This window comes from Hypanus sabinus, chromosome 21 (assembly GCF_030144855.1).
Source record: "Hypanus sabinus isolate sHypSab1 chromosome 21, sHypSab1.hap1, whole genome shotgun sequence".
NCBI lineage: Eukaryota > Metazoa > Chordata > Chondrichthyes > Myliobatiformes > Dasyatidae > Hypanus > Hypanus sabinus.
Window position 1 is genome coordinate 13,620,590 of NC_082726.1, and position 25,868 is coordinate 13,646,457.

Sequence of the window (25,868 nt, forward strand, 5' to 3'; positions counted from 1 at the left end):
ACCTTATCTGGCTGTGCTACCCATAGCCATGGTGAGGTGAGGAGATATCAACGGTACAAGGCAACCCCTTGAGGGATTGGGTGGGCAACTGTCCAACATCCTACTGGTACATAGACTTTTACCACCACCGGGACATGAACAAGGTCAGGGACACCATGATCCATCTGCCTTCTCCCCTTCCCATCAGAACCAGCTCCCTGCCTGAGCCAGACTCTGCTGACAATGAAAGTCTATTCAAAGGGAGAGGGAAAGATGGGCACTGCTCCCACAGAGGCTGGGCTGATTGTGTTGGTCTGCAAGTTGTGCTGGTCCACAATCTCCTGTTCAATCTGATGATATTGATCTAGAGGCCCTTCAGAAATTGAGAATGAGGCATTAAACTTACAGACAACCACTTATTGCATTTTAGAAGAACAAAGAATGACTGACCGGGTCAAGGAGTTGGAGCTGGAGTTGGATGTACTCAGGATAATTTGGAAGGCTGAAGATATTATCAACAAGACTTTTGAAGAGGTTGTCACACCCAGAGTACAACCTTCAAACAGAAGATGGTTGACCACCAGGAGAGGTTAGGGGAGGTAAGCAGTCAATGCCAGGTTCCCCTGTGGCCATTCCCCTCAGTAACAACTATCCTTCTTTGGAAAATGCTGGGGGTGGGGAGGGGGATGACCCATCAGACCCTGCAGCAGATGCCAGGCTGGTGGCACTGTGACTGGCTCGGAGGCTTGACAGGGAAGGATAAAGTCAGGCAGTGTGGTAGTTATAGGGAACTCAATAGTTAGGGGGACAGAAAGGAGATTCTGTGGCTGAAAAAGAGACACCGGGATGGTGTGTTGCCTCCTGAGTGCTAAGATCCATGATGTATCCATGATGTAAGACACTAGTCAGGCCACACTTGGCGTATGGTCAACAGTTTTGGGCCCCATATCTCAGAAAGGATATATTGGCATTGGAGAGAGTCCAGAGGAGGTTCATGAGGATGATTCTGGGTAAGAAGGGCTTAATATATGAGGGGAGTTTGGCAGCTTTGGGCCTGTACTCACTGGAATTTAGAAGAATGTGTGGGGATCTCATTGAAACCTACTGAGTGTTGAAAGGACTAGATAGGGTGGATGTGGAGAGGCTATTTCCTGTGGTGGGGGTATCCAGAACTAGAGGGCATAACCTCAAAATTGAGGGGTGACCTTTTAGAACAGAGTTAAGGAGAAGTTTTTTTAGCCAGAGAGTATTGAACCTATCTCCTCCGTGGATTGTCACCTTGTCGTGGTGGAGAAGCTTGTTTGGTCCTGAGATCCTGAAAGCAAAGTCGTCTGGAGCTATGCTCTTGGTAGGGTCACCCATGGCGGTAAGGTCAAGGCTCACCCTTTGTCCCTGACAAAGAACAATCCAACCAAGATCTCAACGGTGGAACAGGCAGATGAAGTTACTCCAAACTCAACGGCTGTGAAGGTGGATGGAGGCTGCAACAAATCCATCAGCTCCAATCGTCTCCATGCCATTGGAATCAGTTGGTTGATTTGTGAAGTATCATGTGCTTCTTGGAGTGCAACATCAAGTACACATTAAACAAATACACGCGCAAGCATCTTCGCTCTGTGGGCCACTTCTTCAAGTCTTTCAGCGATCGGGGGGAGGGTGACGGGAGCAGGCAATGTGATATCTGGAATCACCTACGGAATGCTCTGCCACAGACTTTGGTGAAGGTCAAGTCCATGGGTATGTTTAAAGCGTAAGTTGATCATTTCCTGATCGGTCAGCACATTAAAGGATATGGCGAGAAGGCAGACGTATGGGGTTGAGTGGGATCTGGGATCAGCCATGATGGAATGGCAGAGCAGACTCGATGGGCTGAATGGCCTAAGTCTGCTCCTTTATCTTATGGTATCAGAGAGGCTGCAGGATATTCTCAAGAGGGAGGAGAAATAGCCAAAGGCTGTGGTGCATATTGGCACAATGGCATAAGCAGAAAAGGGAAAGAGGTCCTATGCAGTGGGTACAGTACATAGAATTAGGGAAGAGGCTGAGGAGAAAAAGTTCCAAAGTAGTAATCTCTGGATTATTTTATGTGCCACAGGCTAGTGCAGGTAGGAATAAGGTGATAACAGGGATGAATGGGTGGATGAGGGATGGTGCAGGGGACAGGGTTTCAAGTTCTTGGATCATTGGAATCTTTCCTAGGGAAGGGGTGACCTGTACAAGGGGGATGAGTTTCACCTGAACTAGAGGTGAACTAATATTCTGGCCAGGAGGTTTGCTAATGCTATCTAGGAGAGTTTAAACTAGTTTTGCAGGAGGCTGGGACCTGAGCAGCAGGTCAGTAAAGGAAGGATCGACCAGAAGGTAGATGCCAAGGAAAGTAGTGAAAGGCAAAATTGAACTAACAGGTATGATGGGTCGGATAGTTTGAAGTGTGTAAATTTTAATGCTGGGAGTATTATTGGTAAGGGTGATGAACTTAGAGCATGGATCAGTTCATGGAACTACGATGTTGTGGCCATTACTGAAACTTGGTTGAGAGAGAGGCAGGAATGGGTGATTAATGTACCAGGTTTTTGAAGTTTTGGATGAGATAGAGGAGGTGGTAAAAGAGGGGGTGGAGTTGCACTACTAATCAGGGGCAATATCACAGCTGTTTTCAGGGAAGACATGATGACATGATGGAGGGGTCAGACACTGAGTCCATTTGGGAGGAATTCAGGAATGGGAAATCACACTGATGGGATTGTACTACAGATCCCCTAACAGCCACTGGGACATTGAGGACAGATATGTAATCAGATTAAGGAAATGTGCAAAAATATCATGTTGTCATGGGGGATTTCATCTTCCCTAATATAAACTGGGACCTTCTTAGTGCAAGGGGTTTAGATGGGGCTGAATTTGTTAAGTGTATCCTGGAAGGCTTCTTAAATCAAAATGTGGAAGGTCCAACGAGAGGGCTTCAGGTTCTTGGATCATTAGGATCTCTTCTCGGGGAGGAGTGATCTATTCAAAAGTGACAGGTTATACCTGAACCCTAGTGGGACCAATCTTCTCACAGGCAGGTTTGTTAGAGCTATGGGCAGGGAGGGGTTGGACAGCAGAGTGAAGGGACTCAGGGTAGGATGGATTGTGAAAAAGCAAAGAGAGCGTGCAGTCGGACAGTCAGGAGGGACAGGCAGAGAACATAACAAAATTGCAGCCAGCAGGGTGAGTACCGGTGTACTAGGGATGTAGAATCAAAAAGGGTAGCTAATACAGTACTCAAAGTGTTATATCTGAATGCATGTATAAGAGATAAAGTGGATGATCTTGTTGCACTGTTACAGATTGCCAGGTACGATATTGTGGCCATCACTGAACCGTGGCTGAAGGGTGGTTGTCTTTGGGAGCTGAATATCCAAGGTTACACGTTGTATCAGAGGGATAGGAAGGTAGGCAGAGGGGGTGGCATGGCTCTGCTGGTAAAGAATGGCATCAAATTAGTAGAAAGATGTTGAATCCTTGTGGGTTGAGTTAAGAAACTACAAGGGTGAAAGGACCCTGGTGGCAGTTATATACATCCTCCTAACCAGGGGTCAGCAACCTTTACCACTGAAAGAGCCACTTGGACCCGTTTCCCACAGAAAAGAAAACACTGGGAGCCGCAAAACCCGTTTGACATTTAAAATGAAATAACACTGCATACAACGTTTTTTTTGCCTTTATGCTATGTATAAACAAACTATAATGTGTTGCATTTATGAAATTGATGAACTCCTGCAGAGAAAACGAAATTACATTTCTGCATGCAACAAAAACATTTTGAACTCCGAAAAAAAGACGTTGGGTTGAAAGTTACTTTTAAGTAAAATATTCAATGTCTATTTGAGTCCTTCTTGTATTTATGAAAAACGCCGAACTTAAATTTTCCGCCAGCAGCAAACCAAAAATAACGTCAGCCAGCTGTCAGCCTGAAAAATGAAAGGACTATTTCACTGAACAATGAAAAAATATGAATATAAGTAAAATAATAGGCAATTAAAATATTTATCATACTTGGTTAATGGGATTTCTGCTCCTGGACCTCAGCGCACAGCGTCTGCACATCAGGGCTGTATGATGTCACCTTCATCTTTACACAGGATCGCAAGCTGTCATCTGTGAGGTTTTCAATATCACTCCATTTGTGTTTCTGAGCAAGAACGGCCTTCTGACGGGCAACATCTTCAAGGTCTGCTGTCAAGCGTCTAAACTTGGACACCCATATGTCTTTGTCGGCTATGTCGGCCAGTTCCATCTCAAGATCAGGTTGACTCACACCTGCCAATGCAGTCGTATTCAGTAGGGAAGGATCGATGCTTAAGGGAGTGACCGGGAAGGATAATGTGTTTTTTTCCTCTCTGAACTCACAGAAGCGTTTCCCAAACGATGTTTGCATTGCGATGATTGCAGAATGTAAATACTCCGAAATTATCATGTCGTGACCTTGTTTGAACTCTCTCAAATTGGGGAAGTGAGACAAAGTGCCTTTCTGTAAATCTCTGGCAAGCACTGTCAACTTGCGCTCGAATGCCAAAACATCCTCCAACATGTGCAGGGCTGTACGTCCTTTCCCCTGAAGAGCTGTGTTCAGCGTGTTCAGGTGCGCTGTCATGTCTACCATGAAGTGTAGCTTTTCCAGCCACTCTGGCTGTTCCAGCTCAGGAAAGGTGAGCCCTTTGCTGCCCAGGAAAGTTTTCACTTCTTCCAGACACGCGACAAAGCGTTTCAGCACCTTCCGTCTGGACAGCCAGCGATAAAAACACGTTGTAGCAGTGTCAGTAAACTGCAGTCAAAGATAGCTTTATTCGAACTAAACAGCCTTGCTTTTAAGCCTCCCTCAACCCAGCCCCCATGGACGCAGATGCTGCAAAAGACGCGTACTCACAAACCCCCGTAGGCTATCTCCCTTAGCCGGAATGCTGGCTAATTGTGAGCCATTTCGGATGTGGCAGGAAATGTGTCGCTACACTTAGGTTGTACAAGATCACCATAATTACATTTCAAAAGCTAACAAACTAACATAAAATACATTTTAATTAAATACTGACCAATTATTTCCCAAAGCCACAGGGAGCCGCAGCACAGAGGTGAAAGAGCCACAAATGGCTCGGGAGCCGCAGGTTGCCGACCCCCGCTCCTAACAGTGGCTGAGGTGTGGACCACAGATTACAACAGGAAATAGAAAAGGTGTGTCAAAAGTCAATGTTATGATAGTCATGGGAAATTCCAACATGCAGGTCGATTGGGGAAATTAGGTTGGACATGGATTTCAACAGAATGAGTTCGTTGAATGCCTACGAGATGGCCTTTTAGAGCAGTTTGTCATTGTGCCTACAAGGGAGTCAGCTGTACTGGATTGGTTGTTATGCAGTGAACCAGAAGTGATTAGGGTGCTTAAGGTAAAAGAACCTTTAGGAGACAGTGATCACAATATGATTGAGATCAACTTGAAATTTGATAGGGAGAGTGTAAAGTCTAATGTAGCAGTATTTCAGTGGAGTAAAGGAATTTACAGCGATATTAGTGAGAAGTGGGCCAAAGTAAATTGGACGGAGATGCTGGCAGGGATGACATGAGTGTCCAGGAAAAATGAGGAAGGTGCAGGTTAGATGTACAGCAAAAAGCAAAGAAATACTGAAATGGCAAAATAGCACAATCAAGGCTAACAAGGGAATTCAAAGCTAATGTAAAATCCAAAGAGAAGGCATACAACAAAGCAAAAATTTGTGCTAAGACAGGGAATTGGGAGACTTTTAAAATCCTACAGAAAGCAACTAAAAGAATCATTAGGAGGGAAAAGATAAAATATGAAAGCAAGCTAGCAAACAGTATGAAAGTGGATATTAAAAGCTTTTTCAAGTATGCAAAAAATAAAAGCGAGGTGAGAATGGAAATAGGACCACAAGAAAATGAGGCCAGAGAAATAATAATGGGGGACAAGGAGATGGCAGATGAACTAAATGAGTATTTTGCATCAGTCTTCACTGTGGAGGACATCAGTAGTGTACCAGATGTTGAAGGGCATGGGGGAAGAGAAGTGAGTGCAGTTGCTATTACAAGAGAGAAGGTGCTCAAAAGACTGAAAGACCTTAGGGTACATAAGCCACCCGAACCAGATGAATTGCAATACAATGTTGGAAAATGCGTGGTCATGCACTTTGATAGTAGAAATAAATGTGCAGACTATTTTCTAAATGGGGAGAAAATCCAAGAATCTGAGATGCAAAGGGACTTGGGAGTCTTTGAGCAAAACACCATGAAGGTTAACTTGCAAGTAGAGCCGGTGGTGAGGAAGGTAAATGAAATGTTAACATTCATTTCAAGAGGTCTAGAATACAAGAGTGGGGATGCGATGCTGAGGCTTTATCAGGCACTGGTGAGGCCTCACCCTGTGTATTGTGAACAATTTTGGGCTCCTCATCTAAGAAAAGATGTGCTGGCATTAGACAGAGTTCAGAAAAGGTTCACAAGGATGATTCCAGGAATGAAAGGGATATCAAAGAAGGAACAGTTGATAGCTCAGGGTCTGTCCTCGTTAGAATTTAGAAAGTTGGGGTGGGGTCTCATTGAAACTTTTTGAATGTTGAAAGGCCTACAAGACAGATATGGAAAGAATTTTTCCCATGGTGGGGGAGTTTAGGGCAAGAGAGCACAGCCTCAGGATAGAGGGATGTCCTTTCAAAACAGAGACACAGATAAATTTCTTTAGGAGAAGGTGGTGGAAATTGTGGAATTTATTACCATAATTTCTGTAGAGGCCAGGTCATTGGGTGTATTTAAGGCAGAGCTTGATAGGTTCTTGATTGAATGTGGCATCAAAGGTTACGGGGAGAAGGCTGGGGAGTGGGACTGAGGAGGGAAAAAAAGGATCAGCCATGATTGAAAGGTGGAGCAGACTCGATGGGCCAAATGGCCTAATCCTGCTCCTATGTCTTATGGTCTTAAGAGGAGGGGCTGTACTGTACCTGATGCTGGGTAATGAGCCGGGCCAGGTCTTTGACTTTTCAGTAGGTGAACAGTTAGGGAACAGTGACCACAACTCAGAATCGGATTCAGCTTTATTATCACCTACATGTGACATGAAATTTGTTAACTTAGCGGCAGCAGTTTTCTAGCTTTCAGGATAGCTATAGATAAAGATAGACTCCCTTATGGGGGAGTTTTAAATTGATGTAGGGCAATTTACAAGGGCATTTGGCAGGAACTAAGAAGCGTTCATCGGGAACACCTTTTCTCCGGCAAGTCCACATCAGACATATGGAGGGTGTTTCAAGATCAATTGCACAGAGTACAGGAAAGGTATGGTCCTGTTAGAAGGAAGGATGGGGATGGGGAAAGATAAGAGAACCTTGGATGTCCAGAGAGGTGACGAATTTAGTTCAGAAGAAAATGAAAAGTATGTAAAGCTTAGGAAATTAGGATCAAATGGAGAATTTGAGGATTGTAAGGAAGCCAGAGAAGGACTAAAGAAGGGAATTAGGAAAGCCAGGAGGGGCCATGAAAAGTCCTTGGTAAATTGGATTAAGATAAATTCCAAGGCATTCTATACAGATGTCAAGAGCAAGAGGATAGCTAGGGAATGGGTGGAACCATTTGCTTGGATGCAGATTATGTAAATGAGGTACTTAATGAGTATTTCTTTATTTACCAGGGAAAAGGAAATGGAGATCCAGGAGATGAGAGCTAAGTGCACAAATATGTTAGGATGTTTAGACCATAAGACAAAGGAGCAGAATTAGGCCCTTTGGCCCATTGAGTCAGCTCCACCATTTCATAATGGGTGATCCATTATTCCTCTCTGCCCCAATCTCGTCTTTTCCCCATATCCCTTCATGCCCTGACCAATCAAGAGTCTATCAAACTCTGCCTTAAATATACATAAAGGCAGCCTCCATAGCCACCTATGGCAACAAATTCCAGAAATTCACCACTCTCTGGCTAAAGAAATGCCTCCTCATCTTTATTCCAAAAGGATTTCCCTTTATTCTGAGGCTGTGTCCTCTGGTTTTCCAATTTCCCACCAGAGGACATGTCCTCTCCATTTCCACTCTATCAAGGCCTTTCAACATTCAATAGGTTTCAATGAGGTCATCTCCCATTCTTCTGAATTCCAGTGAGTACAGACCCAGAGCCATTAAAAGCTCTTCGTATGACAATCCATTCAACCATGGAAACTTTTTTGTGAAACTCCAGTGTCTGCATATCCTTTTTAAGATAAAGGACCCAAAACTGTTTACAGTGCTCCAAGTGAGGCCTCACCAGTGATTTATAAAACCTCAACATTACTTTTATATTCTAGTCCTCTTGAACTGAATGCTATCATTGCATTTGCCTTTTTCACCTCTGACTCAACCTGCAAATTAACCCTTAGGGAATGCCGCACAAGGACTCCCAAGTCCCTTTCCACCTCAGATTTTTGAATTTTCTCTGCACTTCGAAAATAGCCAACCTTTTCATTTCTTCTATCAAAGTGCATGACCATACACTTCCTGACACTGTATTCCATCTGCCACTTCTTTTCCCATTCTCCTAATCTCTCTGTCTTCCTGTTGCCTCTCTACTTCCTCAAAACTACCTGCCCCTCCATCTATCTTCATATCATCTGCAAACTTTGCAACAAAGCCATCAATTCCATCATCCAAGTCATTGATACATAATGTGAAAAGAAGCAGTCCCAAGACAGGCCCCTGTGGAACACCACTAGTCACTGGCAGCAAACAAGAAAAGGCTCCCTTTATTGCCATTCTTTGCCTCCTGCAAATCACCCACTGCCACTGGCGTATTTTATCATGTCTCTGGATACCCTGAGACCTCATCCTTAACAATCAACTCCAACGTCTTCCCAACCACCGGCCTATAATTCCCTTTCTTCGGCCTCTCTCCCTTCTTGAAGAGTGGAGTGACGCTTGTAATTTTCCAGTCTTCCGGAACCATTTCAAAATCTAGTGGTTCTTGAAAGATCATTACTAATGCTTCCACAATCTCTTCAGCTACCTCTTTCAGAACTCTGGGGTGTACACCATCTGGTCCAAGTGACTTATCTACCTTCTGACCTTCCAGTTCCCTGAGAACCTTATTCCTAGAAACGACAACTCCACACATTTCTGATTCCTGACACTCTGGAACTTCCACCATACTGCTAGTATCTTCCACAGTGAAGAATGATGAAAAATACTTATTCAATTCGTCCACCATTTTGTTGTCCCCATTACTACCTCTCCAGCATTATTTTCCCATGGTTTAATATCCACTCTTGTCTCTCTTTTACACTTTATGTATCCAAAGAACCTTTTGGCATCCTCTTTAATATTATAAGCTAGCTTACTTTTGTATTCCATATTTTCTTTCTTAATAACTTTTTAGTTGCCTTCTGATGCTTCCAAATCCTCCAATTTCCTATGGATTTTTTGCTCTATTATATGCCCTCAAGGAGGCCTCATAATGAGTAGTAAGGTGGATAATCCCCAGGGCCTGATAGGATTCATCCCAGGTTATTGGAGGAGGCAAGAGATGAGATTGCTGGGCCCTTGGCCAGCATCTTTGTGTCCTCTCTAGCTACAGGTGACATCCCAGAGGACTAGTGAGAGGCTAATGTTGTATTTCTATTTAAGAAGGGAACTATAGACCAGTGAGTCTCACGTCAGTTGTAGGGAAATTGCTGGAGAAAATTCTTAGGGGTAGGATATATAAGCATTTGGAAACCTATGGCCTAATGCGGGAGAGCCAATATGACTTTGTGCAGGGCAAGTCATGCCTTAACATCTCAATTGAGTTTTTTGACAAGGTGACAAGAGAGACTGATGAGAATAGGGCAGTGGAAGTTGTCTACATGGATTTTAGTATGGTGTTTGACAATGTCCTTCATGGGAGGTTAATCCAGAAGATTAAGATGCATGTGATCTGTGGCAAGTTGTCTGTTTGGATTCAGAACTGGCTTGTACACGGAAGACAGACGTTAACGATTGAAGGAACTTATTCAAGCCGGAGGTCTGTAATTAGTGGATTTCTGCAGGAATCTGTGCTGGGACACTTGCTGTTTGTGATCTACATAAATGACCTGAATGAAAATGTAGGTGGCTGGGTTAGTAAATTAACGGATGATACCAAGATGGGTGGAGTTGTGGATAGTGTAGAAGACTGGCAAAGAATATAGCACGACATGGATCTTTTGCAGAAATAGGCAAAGAAATGGAAGATGGAGTTTAACCCAGAGAAATGTGAGGTGTTGCACACTGGTAGGATAAATGCAAGGAGACAGTACACTGTTAAGGATAAGACCCTTAACAGTGTTGCTGAGCAGAGAGATCTTGGGATCCAAGTTCACAGTGCCTTGAAAGTGGCTGCACAGGCTGATAAGGTGGTTAAGAAGGCTTATGCAATGCTTGCTTTTATTAGTCGAGGCACTGAGTTCAAAAACGTCAAGCAACTTCATGAAACTTCAGAGTGTTGCATACAGTTCTGGTCACCCCACAACAGGACAGATATTTAGGCTTTGGAGAGAAGGGTGCTGCCTGGTTCAGAGTGCATGTGCTAACATGAGAGGTTGGATAAACCTGGGTTGTTTTCACTGAAGCGCTGGAGGCTGAGGGGAGATCTGATAGAGGTTTATAAGATCATGAGAGGATTTGATTAGCCACATGGATGTAAGGAAGATGGAGGGATATGGACATAGTGTAGGTAGGTGAGATTAGTGTTTAGGTGTTTTTGGTTTGGCACAGCATTGTGGGCTGAATGGCCTTTTCCTGTGCTGTACTCTTCCATGTTTTATGCTCAAAGAACAAGAGGAACAAAGTAGTTGTGGCTGTCTTATACAAATAAAACTAGCTCAGACTAGAAGGATAACAAGGCATTCCTAAGATAACAATTAAACTATAAAACAGCCAAGTGACACCCACTGTAGAGAAACTAAGAACCTTCTAGAAAAATACAGAAGCTATATTACAATAACTACAAAATTCACTGAACAATTATAAAGATTATTATATGAGAGTTACAAGCAAGCATCAGAAAGATGAGAAAAATAACAATTTTACAGACAAATCCAGCACTCGTGTGGAACAGCCGGCTTGCTATTACAGAAGCTCCCATCGCTCCAAGAGGGCCAGCGGACAGCATTCCCAACCGCAGTAAGAGCAGCAATCTGCTGACCAGTGGCAGCCCTCTGCTCCGCGTGAACGGTGGGCTGCCTGCTGGACTATCGCTGTCACTGAGGAGCTGCAGACAAAGATTGCCTCCCTTTTGAGCAACACACAAAATGCTGGAAGTCCTTGCAAATTCTGGTCCACAGAGCGGATTTTGTGGTCTCCTAGATCCTGCAGGGTGTGGAGAAGGACCTATACCTGTACCATCAAGCCATTCTGATATTTTCTTGCAATGTGGCGGTCGGCTATTTGCCCCATTGAATCCATCCCTGCCTTCAAAACGATCCCCTTCCCCCTCCACCATTCCCCATTTTCACACCATATACATTCACTCTCCCCTAATTCTCCTGTACAGATCCACATATGCAGCCAATTAACCTGCATGCTCTTGCGATGTGGGAGGAAACCCAGAGAGAAAGAGTGTAATTCTGCACCAGAAGCCAGGATTGAACCTGCATCCATGGGACTGAGATGAAAAAACTCTAGGCACTTCTCCACTGGGGAATGCTGTCTGAAACACACCCAGCTTACAGCAGACCCAACCCACCCCCATCACCAGACACAACGACATATGAAATGCAAACAGAAAATAATGGAAATATTTGGTAGGTCATACTAAATCCATGGGAAGAGAAACATAGTTAATGTTGCAAGTTGAAGATCTTACATGATTTACGTGACAATTAAGGACCTTGTTCTAAAAATGAATTCTCAGAATTCCATTCAACATACAACAGAACAGACTGCCTGGAACACAAAGCAAGCTTCGTGAGATCTCCCTGAAAGTACAGACCCTGCCAAAATCTATAGAATACTAAAATCTAGCCCTGTCAATGAAACGAGCTCCGGGAATACTGTTCAATTTACAACACAGCAAACCTCCTGGGATGCTAATAAACTCACCAAAGCCCAAGAGGTAATGCCCCAGACATACACGATGAGCATCAGCCCAGACCCTATCAAATTCATCCTGTAGAATTCCCATTGAATTATAACCATATAACCATATAACAATTACAGCACAGAAACAGACCATCTCGACCCTTCTAGTCTGTGTGGAACGCTTACTCTCACCTAGTCCCACTGGCCCACGCTCAGCCCATAACCCTCCATTCCTTTCCTGTCCATACACCTATCCAATTTTACTTTAAGTGACAATACCGAACCTGCCTCTACCACTTCTACTGGAAGCTCGTTCCACACAGCTACCACTCTCTGAGTAAAGAAATTCCCCCTTTTGTTACCCTTAAACTTTTGCCCCCAACTCTCAAATCATGTCCTCTTGTTTGAATCTCCCCTAATCTCAATGGAAAAAGTCTATCCATGTCAACTCTATCTATCCCCCCTCATAATTTTAAATACCTCTATCAAGTCCCCCACTCAACCTTCTACACTCCAAAGAATAAAGACCTAACTTGTTCAACCTTTCCCTGTAACTTAGGTGCTGAAACCCAGGTGACATTCTAGTAAATCTCCTCTGTATTCTGTCTATTTTGTTGACATCTTTCCTATAATTCAGTGACCAGAACTGTACACAATTCCAGAATCCCTCTGGATGCCAGGTCCTGGCTAGGAATACAGCAGTGTTGTGTGAGCGCCATCCAGTGTAGAGAACAAGTTCTACCAGCAACAGTCCATCAGTCAAGTTCTTTCTCCCCCTTGCAGTCAGGAACCACACCCTAGTGCCCAACTCATAGCAGTGTACTAATGTATCAACCTTGGCCAGTCAACCTGAGTCATAGATCAGTTATAATCAGTAATAGCAAACTGGCAGAGGAATTACTTGTGTCTGTCTTCATTGAAGGGTACTGAAACCTGCCAGAGATCACAGAAAACCAGGGGTCTTGTGAGAAAAGGGAACTGAAAGCAACATGTCTGTTTAAAATAATGGTAGCATTCTGGTGACTGTGAATATCCCAGAGTCTTGAAAGAGGTGTCTCTGGTGGTGGTGAATTGTATCTAAAACTCTGCAGATTCAGGATTTTTTTTTTCCTATGGACCAGAAGATACATTTTAGGAGGACGAACCAGGGTAAGGCTCACACAGTGAATGGTGTTTATGAAGAACAAAAGGACGTGGGAATACAGATCCATAATTCCTTGAGAGTGGAATCACAGGTCAACAGGATCATAAAGAGAGTGTTAGGAACATGGGCATTTTATAATCAGGGCGATGAGTGCAGGAGTTAGGATGCTCTGTTGAAGTTATATAAGACATTGGTGAGGCAATGTTAGAATGTTATGTGCAATTGTGGTCATGTACAGAGAAGATAAGAATAGGCTTGCAAGAGTGCAGACATAATTTACAGGAATGTTGCTAGGATTTGATGGCCTGAGTTATAGAGAAAATTTAAATAGGCTAGGACTTTTATTCCCTGGAGCACAGAAGAACGAGTGGATATCTCCATGAGTAATCAAAATTATGAAGGGCATAGGTAGGGTGAATGCATGTAGGCTTTCCGCCCTCAGATTGGATGATACTAAAGTTAGAGGTCATAGGTTTTGAGTGAAAGGTGAAATATTCAGAAAGAATCTGAGAGGAAGCTTTTTCACTCAGAGGGTAGAACAGGTTGCCAATGGAAGTGTAGGTATGGATTCAATAGGAACATTTAAGAGAAATTTGGGGAGATACATGGATTAGAGGAGTTTAAAAGGATCTGATCCGGGTGTAGATAGTTGGTACTAGACAGAAGATCAAATTGGCATGGACTAGATGGGACGAAGTGTCTGTTTCTGTGACTCTTTTCTCTCTACTCAGTGTCTGTGTGAATCTATATCTCTATGTCTCTGTGACTCTCTACTCAGTGTCTCTGTGACTCTCTACTTTGTGAATCTGTGACTCTCTACTCAGTGTCTCTGTGACAACAAATGTGACCACACTATTTCAGAAAGGGTGGAGAAGGAGAACAGGAAACTGAGGATCTGTTAGACCAGCCTCAGTGGTAGGAAAAAAGCAGAAACCTTGAGTGAAAGATACAGTAACAAAACAATTTCAGAAGAATAATAGAACTGATTAGAATCAGCATGAAGGGGAAATCATGCTAATCTAATTCACTGGAAATGTTAGGACATAGAACAGTACTGCACAGAAACAGGTCATTATGCCCACATTGTTGTGCTGAAGCTTCTAAAAAGCAAATCAAAACACTCACGCACTAATACCTCCTATCTACACTATGTCCATATCCCTCCCTCTTTTGCCTATCCAAATATCTCTTAAAAGCCTCAAATGTATTTGCTTCTCCCACCATATCAGTCAGCACATTCCAGGCATCCACCACTCTCTGTTACACAAGTGTGGCAGTGGACGAACCCGAATGCAGAACACAGGAGTGGAGGCAGAGTCGGGAGGCGTTATTAACGTAGTGAACGTGGAATCGGTATCCAGGAGAGAAACCAGGAGCAATGCTAGACTTAGAACCGACTGTCCTAAGAACCATGAAATGAGGTTACTCACACCAGAGTCGACCAATGAACCGACAGCTCCTTGTTGTGATCACAGGGTCCCCACCCTGTGCCTTCTGATGGAAAGCAGGTGCGTGCAGTCAGTGGAACCTGGGAATGATTGGAAACCAAACGAGGGGACCGAGGCCCAATTCCTGAGGCAAATAGCAAGGTGGGGGATTGTCAGAAAAGATCATGACATTCTGAGTAAAAAACATCCCTCTCATCCTCCTTGAACCTACCCCAGACACTTTCAATTCATGCATTCTTGTACTAGACATTTCAACATCAGGAAAACAGATACTCCCTGTCTACTCTATCTGTGCCTCTCATAATCTTGTAAACCTCTATCAGATCTCCCCTCAGACTCCACCACTCCAGTGAAAACAACCCAAGTTTGTCCAGCCTCTCATGATTGCACATGACCTCTAAACCAGGCAGCATCCTGGTAAATATTTTCTGATCCCTCTCCAAAGCCTTTCCAATAGTTGGGCAACTAGAACTGCATGCAATTGTCCAGAGGTGGCCTAACCAGAGGTTTATAAAGTTGCAACATAACCTCTTGACTTTTGAACTCAATGCCTCGACTAATAAAAGCAAACATTCCGTAAGCTTTCTCAACCACCTTCAGGACCTGTGCAGCCACTTTCAAGGTTCTGTGAAATTGGGTCTGCTCAGCAAAACTATTAAGAATCTTGCCTTTAACAGTGTACTGTCTCCTTGAAAGTGCCCTACCAAAGTGTGACACCTCTCATTTATCTGGGTTAAACTCCATCTTCCATTTCTTTGCCGATTTCTGCAACTGATCTATATCACACTGTATTCTTTGCCAGTTTTCTACACTATCCACAACTCCACCAATCTTGGTATCATCTGCAAACTTACTCACCCTCCCACCTACAGTTTCAACCTGGTCATTTGAGGATAGGACTAATTGAAGAAGGATCCAGTGAGGTGAGATATATTTGGATAAGGTCCTACACTGGAGGTTGTTCCACAAAGTGAGGCATGGACCAAGAGTTAGCTATGGAACAGAAGGCAAATGGTGGGATGAATCAGATAATTTTCAGTCTGCGGGCTGTGACTAATACCACAAGGAACCATGCTTGGGCGCCAGGTATTCACAATCTTCATCAAGGGATTTGGCAGAGAGGATCAAATGACCAGTTTCCAAGTTTGATGGCCCAAAACCTGGTGAGCTGTTAGTATTGGAGAATGACATAAAGAGGCATCTCAGGGATATAATGTGTGAGTGAATGGGCAAGAACATGGCAGAGAAAATCCAATGCTGAAAAATGTGAGTTTCACCTACCTGGCTGCACAAAGTAGGAAACAAATGTAGGTGTAAACTGGGCAATGTTGCTGGTTGTTAGGACCAAGGTGTCCTTGCACGGATATCACCAAAAGCCAACATACAGATGTAGCAATAGTTCAGAAGGCAATATTAAACTGGCTTTTATTGCTAGATGACTTGAGTACGGGAGTGAGATGCCTTACTACGATTGTAGAAAGCAGTGCTGAGACCACACTGGGAGATTAAGTACAGTTTTGGTTTCCTTAAGTGAAAAGGAAGCAAAGCAGAGGGAACCCGGTGAAGGTTTACAGGGATGGTGAGTTTGATGTGTGAGGGCAGATTAAGAGGACTAGGACTGTTTTCTAGCATTCAAAAGAATGAGAAAACTCATTGAACTTCTCAAAATGTTACAGAGTTCCACAGGAAGGTTGGAGTGTGGGTATTGCCCCCAGCTGAGGGTTTCAGACCAAGGGCCCTGGAGATTCAGTCAGTGGGATCCTTGTAACAGAGATCACAGATTTCTGGGCATTTACTAAATTCAGGGAAATCAAAGTCAAAACTTAGCTTACTGTGATATGCACCAGTACATGTACATACAGGTGCAATGAAAAACTTACTTGCAGCAGTATCACAGGCACTTAGCATCATGTAAGCAGCATTCACAAATCATAAATTAAACACTATTTTTACAGGAAAGAACACAATTAGAATGCAAACATATCTATTGTTCGAGCAAAATGATCCAGTGGTCATAGAGTTGATTCAGGTTATGCCAGTTGGTTCAAGAACCAAGTGTTTGAAGGGAAGGAGCTGTTGGTGAACCTGGCAGTGAGGAACTCAGGCTCCTATACCTCCTGCTTGATGGCAGCTGTGAGAAGATATGGAAACAGTGCAGGAAAATGTTGCTGAGGTAGATGAGCTGTGACTTGAGAATGGAGCAGGCTCAATGAACTGAGTCCTACTCTGGTTTACTTTCTTAGAGCAACTGTGTTATTCTCAAACTCTGGATTCTCCAGAGTCCAGGTAAGTACAATGTGCAACCACTCCTGAACAAGTTCACCAAACTCCACAAACTTCAATCTCTCTGACCCATGGTTGTAGCAGCTCTCCTAACTGACAATAGATTGAATTCCAGGACCTCCAAGTAGTCTACAAAATCTCAAGCTCTTTGGTGATTACTGGCAAAAGATTATATTCTTTCATTTCTAGCCAATACAAGCACCAAGTTCTCATCTTCTACAAATGAATGAAACAATCCCTTAGCAGACAGCACAGAGGTACATTGTCACAAAGCATCAGAGCCCTGCACTAAACACTGACCTCGGGCGCTGTCCATGTAGAGATTCCACGTTCTCCCTGGGACTATATGGGCTTCCTCTGAGTGCTCTGATTTACACTTGATGCACCATCAATAACTCTCGGAGACGTGAGGCGAGACATAGGCTTTTATTCGCTGGAAAAGAGCAGTCAGCAGCAAGAGACCCCCACACAACATCCTAGAGACTGAGGGAGAAGCAGTGCCTCCAATCGCCTTTATACAGGGGTCTGTGGGAGGAGCCACAGGAGCAGTCAGCGGGGGAGTGGGGGCGTGTCCAGACAGGCATATGTAGTTCACCACAACATTCCCACCCAAAAGATCTGAGAGGTGGTAAGTAAATTATCTCTAGTATGTAGGTAAGTGGTAGAACCTGGGGAAGGGAATGAGAATTTCAAGAGAACTTAAAAAATGGGGCTAATGTAGGACTGGTATAAATGGATGATTGATGGCCAGTGGTGGGCTGCAGGGCTTGTTTCAGTGCTGTCTCTGTGATTCTAGCTTCGGCTTTCCCTAAACAATGCTACTCATAGAAATCGTGTCCTTGAGTTTGGATTCATGACCCCTTTGCTGGTTGGGATGTCTCCAACTGCAGTAAGCCAGTGGCCAGTGGAAGGGATTGTTGCATCGGATGGAGATCCTCCTTCCCAAGGCGATTCATACCTCTGCCATGATCAGTGAACCCAGTGAGCTCTGGGTGTGAGGCATGGCAACGACCCCCCTGTGATGCGAGTGAACATCTCAGGGTGCTCCAGCTCATGCCAACAAGCTAACAACGTCAACACGCATGCCCAACTCTGGGCACTATAGATCTAGTCAGCGAGGATCTACTCCAGCCTTGGGCCCAAGTCCCGGCAATCAACAACTGATCCCCTTGAGCAACTTCACTGGTAATGTCAGAACAAATGGTAACCTCTGGAGAGGCATAATCAATGAGGTAGGAAGGCTAACTCCAACATAGTCTTCTTTCTGCCACAATTCAGAGGATTCAGAGAATTCAGAGAATTCGACCGTGTAGGTAGGATTTAAGCCTACCTGGTCAATACGTGCGGAGGAGGGGGAACTGCGCAGGCGCGAGTGACGTCAGCGTCGAGCACGCACTTTAAAAGGCAGGACTTCTTTTCAGAGCGGGCAGCGGAGTCCGTGGAAGCAGAGTCCTGGGCTTTGGCTAAGTGGGCTTCGGCGTAAGGGCACTTCCGTAAGCCTGTGTGATTGCTCGCTGAGGGGAAGAAGGTAAGGTCACTCGGTGCTTTTTAGACTTATTCTATTAATCCAGTTCAGGTATGGGGGAGACAGTCAGAGCAGTGGTGTGCTCCGTATGCAGTATGTGGGAGGTCAGGGTCAACACAGTTGTCCCTGATGACCACACCTGCAAAAGGTGCGTCCAGCTGCAGCTCCTATCAGACCGAGTTAGGGAGTTGGAGCAGGAGCTGGATGAACTACGGATCATTCGGGAGGTGGAGACAGAGATAGATAGGAGTTATCAGGAGGTAGTCACACCAAAAAACCAAGAAGTAGGCAGATGGGTGACGGTCCAGAGAGGCAGGGGGAGCAGGCAGAGAGAGCAGAGCACCCCTGCGGCCATTCCCATTAACAATAAGTATACCGTACTGGATACTGTTGATGGGGATGACCTACCAGGAATGAGTTGTAGTGGTCCTGCCTCTGGCACAGAGGTTGAACCCTCAACTAGAAAGGGGAGGAGGGAAGAGAAGAGAGCGATAGTTTTAGGGGACTCTATAGTTAGGGGGGCAGATAGGAGATTTTGTGGGGCAGATCGGGAGTCTCGGATGGTATGTTGCCTCCCTGGTGCCAGGGTCCGGGACATCTCAGATCGGGTGCAGGCTATTCTTGAGAGTGAGGGCATGAACCCAGATGTAGTGGTCCATGTAGGGACCAATGATGTAGGTAAGGTGAGTGAGGGGGTCCTGCTTAGAGAGTTCAGGGAGTTAGGAGTGAAGCTGAAAGGCAGGACCTCCAGAGTGACAATCTCGGGATTGCTACCTGTGCCACGTGCGAGTGAGGCGAAGAATAGAATGATTATGCACATTACTACGAGGCTGAGAGCATGGTGCAGGAAGGAAGGGTTCAGGTTTTTGGATAATTGGTCTTTGTTCCAGGGACATTGGGATCTGTTTCGAAGGGATGGTCTACATCTGAACCGGAGGGGTACTAACATTCTTGCAGGAGTATTTGCCAGTGCTGCTCGGGGGGGTTTAAACTAGATGTGCAGGGGGCAGGGATCCAGATCCAGAGGGTTGGTCAGAAGGTGCATGGGGTTAAATGTGTACAAGGTTTGGGTGATCTTGAGAAGGTCATCAAAATTCAAGGTGCAATTAGCCTGATGGAAGTTCAAGGAGCTGGGTTAGGTACAGTAGACAGTGTTTTAAGCAAAGAGAGGAGGAATGGGCTAAGAATTCTATACTTGAATGCGCGTAGTGTCAGAAATAAGACAGATGAGCTTGAAGCTCAGATGAAAATGGGGAACTACGATATTGTTGGGATAACGGAGACATGGCTGCAAGGGGATCAGGCCTGGGAATTGAGTGTACCAGGGTATACGTGCTATCGTAGAGACAGAAATATGGGAAGAGGGGGTGGGGTGGCCCTGTTGGTGAGGAATGAGATTCAGTCCTTAGCAAGGGGTGACTTAGGAACAGGGGAAGTAGAGTCTGTGTGGATTGAGCTGAGGAACAGTAAGGGTAAAAAGACCCTAATGGGTGTTGTGTACAGGCCCCCAAACAGTAGCGTGGATATTGGGTACAAGTTGATTAGGGAGTTAACATTGGCATGTGCTAAAGGTAATGCAGTCGTTATGGGAGATTTCAACATGCAGGTGGACTGGGAGAATCAGGTAGGTGCTGGACCCCAGGATAGGGAGTTTGTGGAGTGTCTAAGGGATGTATTTTTGGAACAGCTTGTGCTTGAGCCAACCAGGAACGAGGCTATTTTGGACTTGGTGATGTGTAATGCACAGGAATTGATAAGTGATCTTGAAGTAAAGGAGCCATTAGGAAGTAGTGATCATAACATGATAAGTTTTTATCTACAATTTGAGAGGGTTAAGGGCAGATCAGAGGTGTCAGTGTTGCAATTAAATAAAGGAGACTACGGAGCCATGAGGGAAGAGCTGGCCAAAGTTAAATGGGCAGATGCCCTGGCAGGAAAGACAGTGGATCAGCAGTGGCAGATATTCTTGGGCATAATACCAAAGATGCAAATGCAGTTCATTCCAATGAGAAGGAAGGATTCAAAGAGGGGGAAGGGGCCACAGTGGTTGACAAAGGAAGTCAGAGATTGTATAGCATTAAAGAAAAAGAAGTATGACAGGGCTAAGATGAGTAGGAATACAGATGATTGGGAAAGTTTTAAGGAACAGCAGATCTTAACTAAAAAAGCAATACGGAGAGAAAAAATCAGGTATGAGTTCAGTCTAGCCAGGAATATAAAAGGGGATAGCAAAAGCTTTTTTAGCTATGTGAAGAGAAAGAAGATAGTTAAGAACAATGTTGGCCCCTTGAAGAATGAATTGGGAAAAATTGTTATGGGAAACAGGGAAATGGCAACAGAATTTAATGCATATTTTAGATCTGTCTTCACCAGGGAGGACACAAGCAATCTCCCAGATGTATGGATGGGCCAGGGTCATAAGATATCAGAGGAATTGAGACAGATTGACATTAGGAAAGAAACTGTGATGAGTAGACTGGTAGGACTGAAGGCTAATAAATCCCCGGGTCCAGATGGTCTGCATCCGAGGGTTCTAAAAGAGGTGGCTCAGGAAATTGCGGATGCATTGGTAATCATTTTCCAATGTTCCTTAGATTCAGGATCAGTTCCTGAAGATTGGAGAGTGGCTAATGTTGTCCCACTTTTCAAGAAGGGAGGGAAGGAGAAAACGGAGAACTATCGCCCTGTTAGCCTAACGTCAGTCGTGGGGAAGATGCTTGAGTCCATTATTAAGGACGAAATAGTGGCACATCTAGATGGCAGAAATAGGATTAGGCCGAGCCAGCATGGATTTACCAAGGGCAAATCATGCTTGACTAATCTGTTGGAGTTTTTTGAGGGTGTAACAAGGATGTTAGACGAGGGTAAGCCAGTAGATGTTGTGTACCTAGATGTTCAGAAGGCATTCGATAAGGTGCCACATAGGAGATTGGTGAGTAAAATCAGAGCTCATGGCATTGGGGGCAGGGTTTCAACATGGATAGAAAACTGGTTGGCAGATAGAAAGCAAAGGGTAGCAGTGAATGGGTGTTTCTCAGACTGGCTGGAGGTGACTAGTGGGGTACCACAGGGCTCTGTATTGGGACCACAGCTCTTTACGATTTATGTCAATGATTTAGATGAGGGCATTGAAAACTATATCAGCAAGTTTGCTGACGATACTAAACTGGGTGGCAGTGTGACATGCGAAGAGGACGTTAGGAGAATACAGGGAGACTTGGATAGGCTGAGTGAGTGGGCAGATACTTGGCAGATGTCATTCAATGTGAATAAATGTGAAGTTATCCACTTTGGAAGCTGGAACAAGAGGGCAGAGTATTGTCTGAATGGTGTCGAGTTAGGTAAGGGAGAAATGCAAAGAGACCTAGGAGTCCTAGTTCACCAGTCAATGAAGGTGAATGAGCAAGTGCAACAGGCAGTGAAGAGGGCAAATGTTGGCCTTTGTTACAAGGGGAATTGAATACAAGAGCAAGGATGTTCTTTTGCATTTGTACAGGGCCCTGGTGAGACCACACCTGGAATATTGTGTACAGTTTTGGTCTCCAGGTTTAAGGAAGGACATTCTGGCAATTGAGGAAGTGCAGCGTAGATTCACTCGGTTGATTCCTGGGATGGCAGGGCTGTCTTACGCAGAGAGATTGGAGAGATTGGGCTTGTACACGCTGGAATTGAGGAGATTGAGAGGGGATCTGATTGAAACGTTTAAGATAATTAAAGGATTTGATAGGATTGAGGCAGGAAATATGTTCCAGATGTTGGGAGAGTCCAGAACCAGAGGGCATGGATTGAGAATAAGAGGTCAGTTATTTAAAACAGAGTTGAGGAAGAGCTTCTTCTCCCAGAGAGTTGTGGAGGTGTGGAATGCACTGCCTCGGAAGACGGTGGAGGCCAATTCTCTGGATGCTTTCAAGAAGGAGCTGGATAGATATCTGATGGATAGGGGAATCAAGGGATATGGGGACAAGGCAGGGACTGGGTATTGATAGTGAATGATCAGCCATAATCTCAGAATGGTGGTGCAGACTCGAGGGGCTGAATGGTCTACTTCTGCACCTATTGTCTATTGTCTAATACACAGAGAAGTTTCATCATAATAACAACCATGCAACTAACATAAGCAAGACCAAAAAATTGACTGTGGACTTGATTATGGAAGGTATTCTAAGGGACTAGATATATGAGTGTTTGGATAGAAGGGGATTGATTACAGATAGTTAGTATAACTTTGTGTATGGTAGGTGATGTCTGACCAATCTCACAGAGTTTTTCAAGGAAGCTACCAAGAAATTTAATGAAGGCAAGACAGTGAATGTAGTCTACATGGACTATAGCAAGGCCTTTGACAAGGTCCCACTTGGGAGGTTGGTCAGGAAGGTTTAGACATTTGCCATTCAAGATGAGGTAGTAAATGGAGTTAGACATTGGCTTCATAGGAGAAGCCAGAGAGTGGCAGTCAATGGTTCTTCTCTGACTGGAGGCCTGGGACTTGGGCCTTGCAGTGCACCGTGAGGATCATGCTGGGTCAGTGATTGTTTGCCATCCATATCAACGATCTGGTTAATAATGTTGTAAACATGAGGATGACAGCAAGATTGCCAGTGTAGTGGACTGTGAGGAAGTCTATAAAAGCTGGCAGTGGGATCTAGACCTGCTGGAAAAATTAGCTGAAAAGTGGCAGATAGAATTTAAAGCAACTGTCATAAGGGGACATGAGACTGGACCCAAGTGCAGGACATAGGCACTGAAGTACTAGGGGCAGGATGGGAACAACTAAACAATACATAAGATGTGAAGACCATGGCATGTATGAGGGACATCACATTCAAGGTGATTCTGGGGTTCAGAGAGAGTTTCAGAATTCAAGCAGGATCTTGGAGTTCCCAGAAGGATCCCAGAGTTCAGGCAGGCCACATAACTCCTGGGCAGGGCCCAGACCTCCCAAGCAGGAACACAGGGGCCCGGGCAGGTTACCAGGCACAACCCATCAGAGGTGAGGGATAGGAAGGGAGCTCAGCCCAGGGTGGCTGCCAGACTTACTCACAGAACTCATCTTTACCATTACTCCAAGCCAAAATAAACCAGACAACCCCCAACACTACTCACTCCCAGAACCCCTTAAATACACCGCCAGCCGATGGGCATCAGGTGCGCCTCCTTGAGCCCCAACAAGCCACGATGATCCACAGTTGTGACTAATTGGGCTCAAGGGCAAAACGAGGGACAGTAACAAGACCCGGAGTCCGGAGTCTGTGGACCGGATCAAGAACCGGAATGCAGGCTCCGGACTGGACCATAACAGCAACACACACAAATGCTGCAGGAACTCAGCACGTCAGGAAATATCTATGGAAATAAACAAACAGTCGGCATTTCGGGCCAAGGCCTTTCATCAGAACTGGATGGAATTCAATGCAGACAAATGTGAGGTATTGCACTTTGGGAGGGCAAAGCACTGGTGAGGCCTCACTTTGAGTATTGTGAGAAGGTTTGAGCCCCATTAGTAAGAAAGGATGTACTGACATTGGAGATCGATCACAGTAGGTTTACGAAAATGATCAAGGGATTGAAAGGATTGTCATATGAGGAGAGTTGATGGCTCTGCACTCGTATTCACTGGAATTCAGAAGAATGAGGGGTGACCTCATTGAAACCTATTGAATGTTGAAAGTCCTCAATAGAGTGGATATGGAGATGATTTCTAAGATCAGAGGGGAGCCTAAGACCAGAAGACACAGATTAGAGGGGTGTCCTTTTAGACTGGATGTGAGGAGGAATTTTTTTAGCCAGAGAGCGGTGAATCTGTGGCTCCACAGATGGCTGTGGAGGCCAAGTCATTGAATATATTTAAGGCAGAAGTTGATAGACCCTTGATTATCAGGGCATGAATGGGTACGCGGAGAAGGCAGGAGACTGAGGCTGAGAGAGAAAACGGATCAGCCATAATAAAATGGTGGAGCAGACTCGATGGGCCAAGCGGCTTAATTCTGCTCCTATATCTTCTGGTCTTATGGACAAATCAAAGTAGGACTTACACATTGACCAAAAGGGCAGAGCAGTGAGGTGGAACAGAGGGATTTGAGAACAGAGATCCATAATTCCTTGAAAGTGACATCATAGGCAGATAGGGTCAAAAAGAAAACTTTTAACATATTGGCTTTCATAAATCAAAATACTGAGTCCAGGAGATGGGATGTTATGTTGTATTTGTAGAGGATATTGGTGAGGCTCAATTGTGTGCAGTTTTGGTCAATGATCTACAGGAAAGATGTCAATAAGATTGAAAGATTACTGAGAATGTTGACAAGGATGTTACCAGAACTTGAGCACCTGAGTTACCAGGAAAAGTTGACCTTTATTCCCCACAGCATAAAAAAATGAAAGGAGATTTGATGGAGGTATACAAAATTCTGAGGGAAACAATAGACAATAGACAATAGACAGTAGGTTCCGGAGTAGGCCATTCAGCCCTTCAAGCCAGCACCACCATTCACTGTGATCATTGCTGATCATACACAATCAGTACCCTGTTCCTGCCCTCTTTTATTTTTATACTGCCCTTTACTTCCCTCGTCAGCCACGGCCGCCCCTTACTCCCCTTAGGATCTTTCTTCCCCTGTGGAATGAACCGATCCTGCACTTTCTGCATTATTCCCAGAAATACCTGCCATTGTTGTTCCACTGTCTTCCCTGCTAGGGTATTGTTCCATTGAACTTTGGCCAGCTCCTCCCTCATTGCTCCATAGTTCCCTTTGTTCAACTGTTATACTGACACATCCGATTTTCCCTTCTCCTTCTCAAATTGTAGGTTAAAACATATCATATTATGGTCACTACCTCCTAATGGTTCCTTTACCTCGAGGTCCCTGATCAAATCCAGTTCATTGCACTACACTAAATCCAGAATTGCCTTCTCCCTGGTAGGCTCCAGTACAAGCTGTTCTAAGAATCCATCTCAGAGGCACTCCACAAACTCCATTTCTTGGGGTCCAGTACCATTCTGATTCTCCCAGTCTACCTGCATGTTGAAATCCCCCATGACAACTGTATCATTACCTTTGCGACATGCCAATTTTAACTCTTCATTCAACTTACACCCTACATCCAGACTCCTGTTTGGGGGCCTGTAGATAACTCCCATTAGGGTCTTTCTACCCTTAGAATTTCTCAGTTCTATCCATACTGACTCTACATCCCCTGTTTCTATGTCCTCCCTCGCAAGGGAGTGAATATCATTCCTCACCAACAGAGCCACCCCACCCCCTCTGCCAGTCAGTCTGTCCTTTCGATAAGATGTATACCTTGAATATTCATTTCCCAGGCCCTGGCCGCTTGAAGCCATGTCTCTGTTATTCCCACAATATCGTACTTGCCAATTTCCAACTGAGCCTCAAGCTCATCTACTTTATTCCTTATACTTCGTGCATTCATATATAATACTTCTA

General features: G+C 44.6%; 1 protein-coding gene across 1 annotated transcript; it reads right to left on the bottom strand.

Moving 5' to 3' along the window:
- Positions 1–3,808: 3,808 nt before the first annotated feature.
- Positions 3,809–4,791, bottom strand: LOC132379195 (general transcription factor II-I repeat domain-containing protein 2-like). The gene is made up of 2 exons (XM_059946869.1): positions 4,018–4,791; positions 3,809–3,932 (listed from the first exon to the last, which is right to left on the bottom strand). The coding sequence occupies exon 1, from the start codon at positions 4,622–4,624 to the stop codon at positions 4,022–4,024; it is 603 nt and encodes a 200-aa protein (XP_059802852.1). The 5' UTR covers positions 4,625–4,791; the 3' UTR covers positions 3,809–3,932; positions 4,018–4,021.
- Positions 4,792–25,868: the final 21,077 nt, after the last annotated feature.

What these genes read in the sequence shown, in the direction of transcription:
- LOC132379195 (XM_059946869.1), bottom strand. Translation starts at nt 4,624, where the DNA reads ATGGTAGACATGACAGCGCACCTGAACACGCTGAACACAGCTCTTCAG.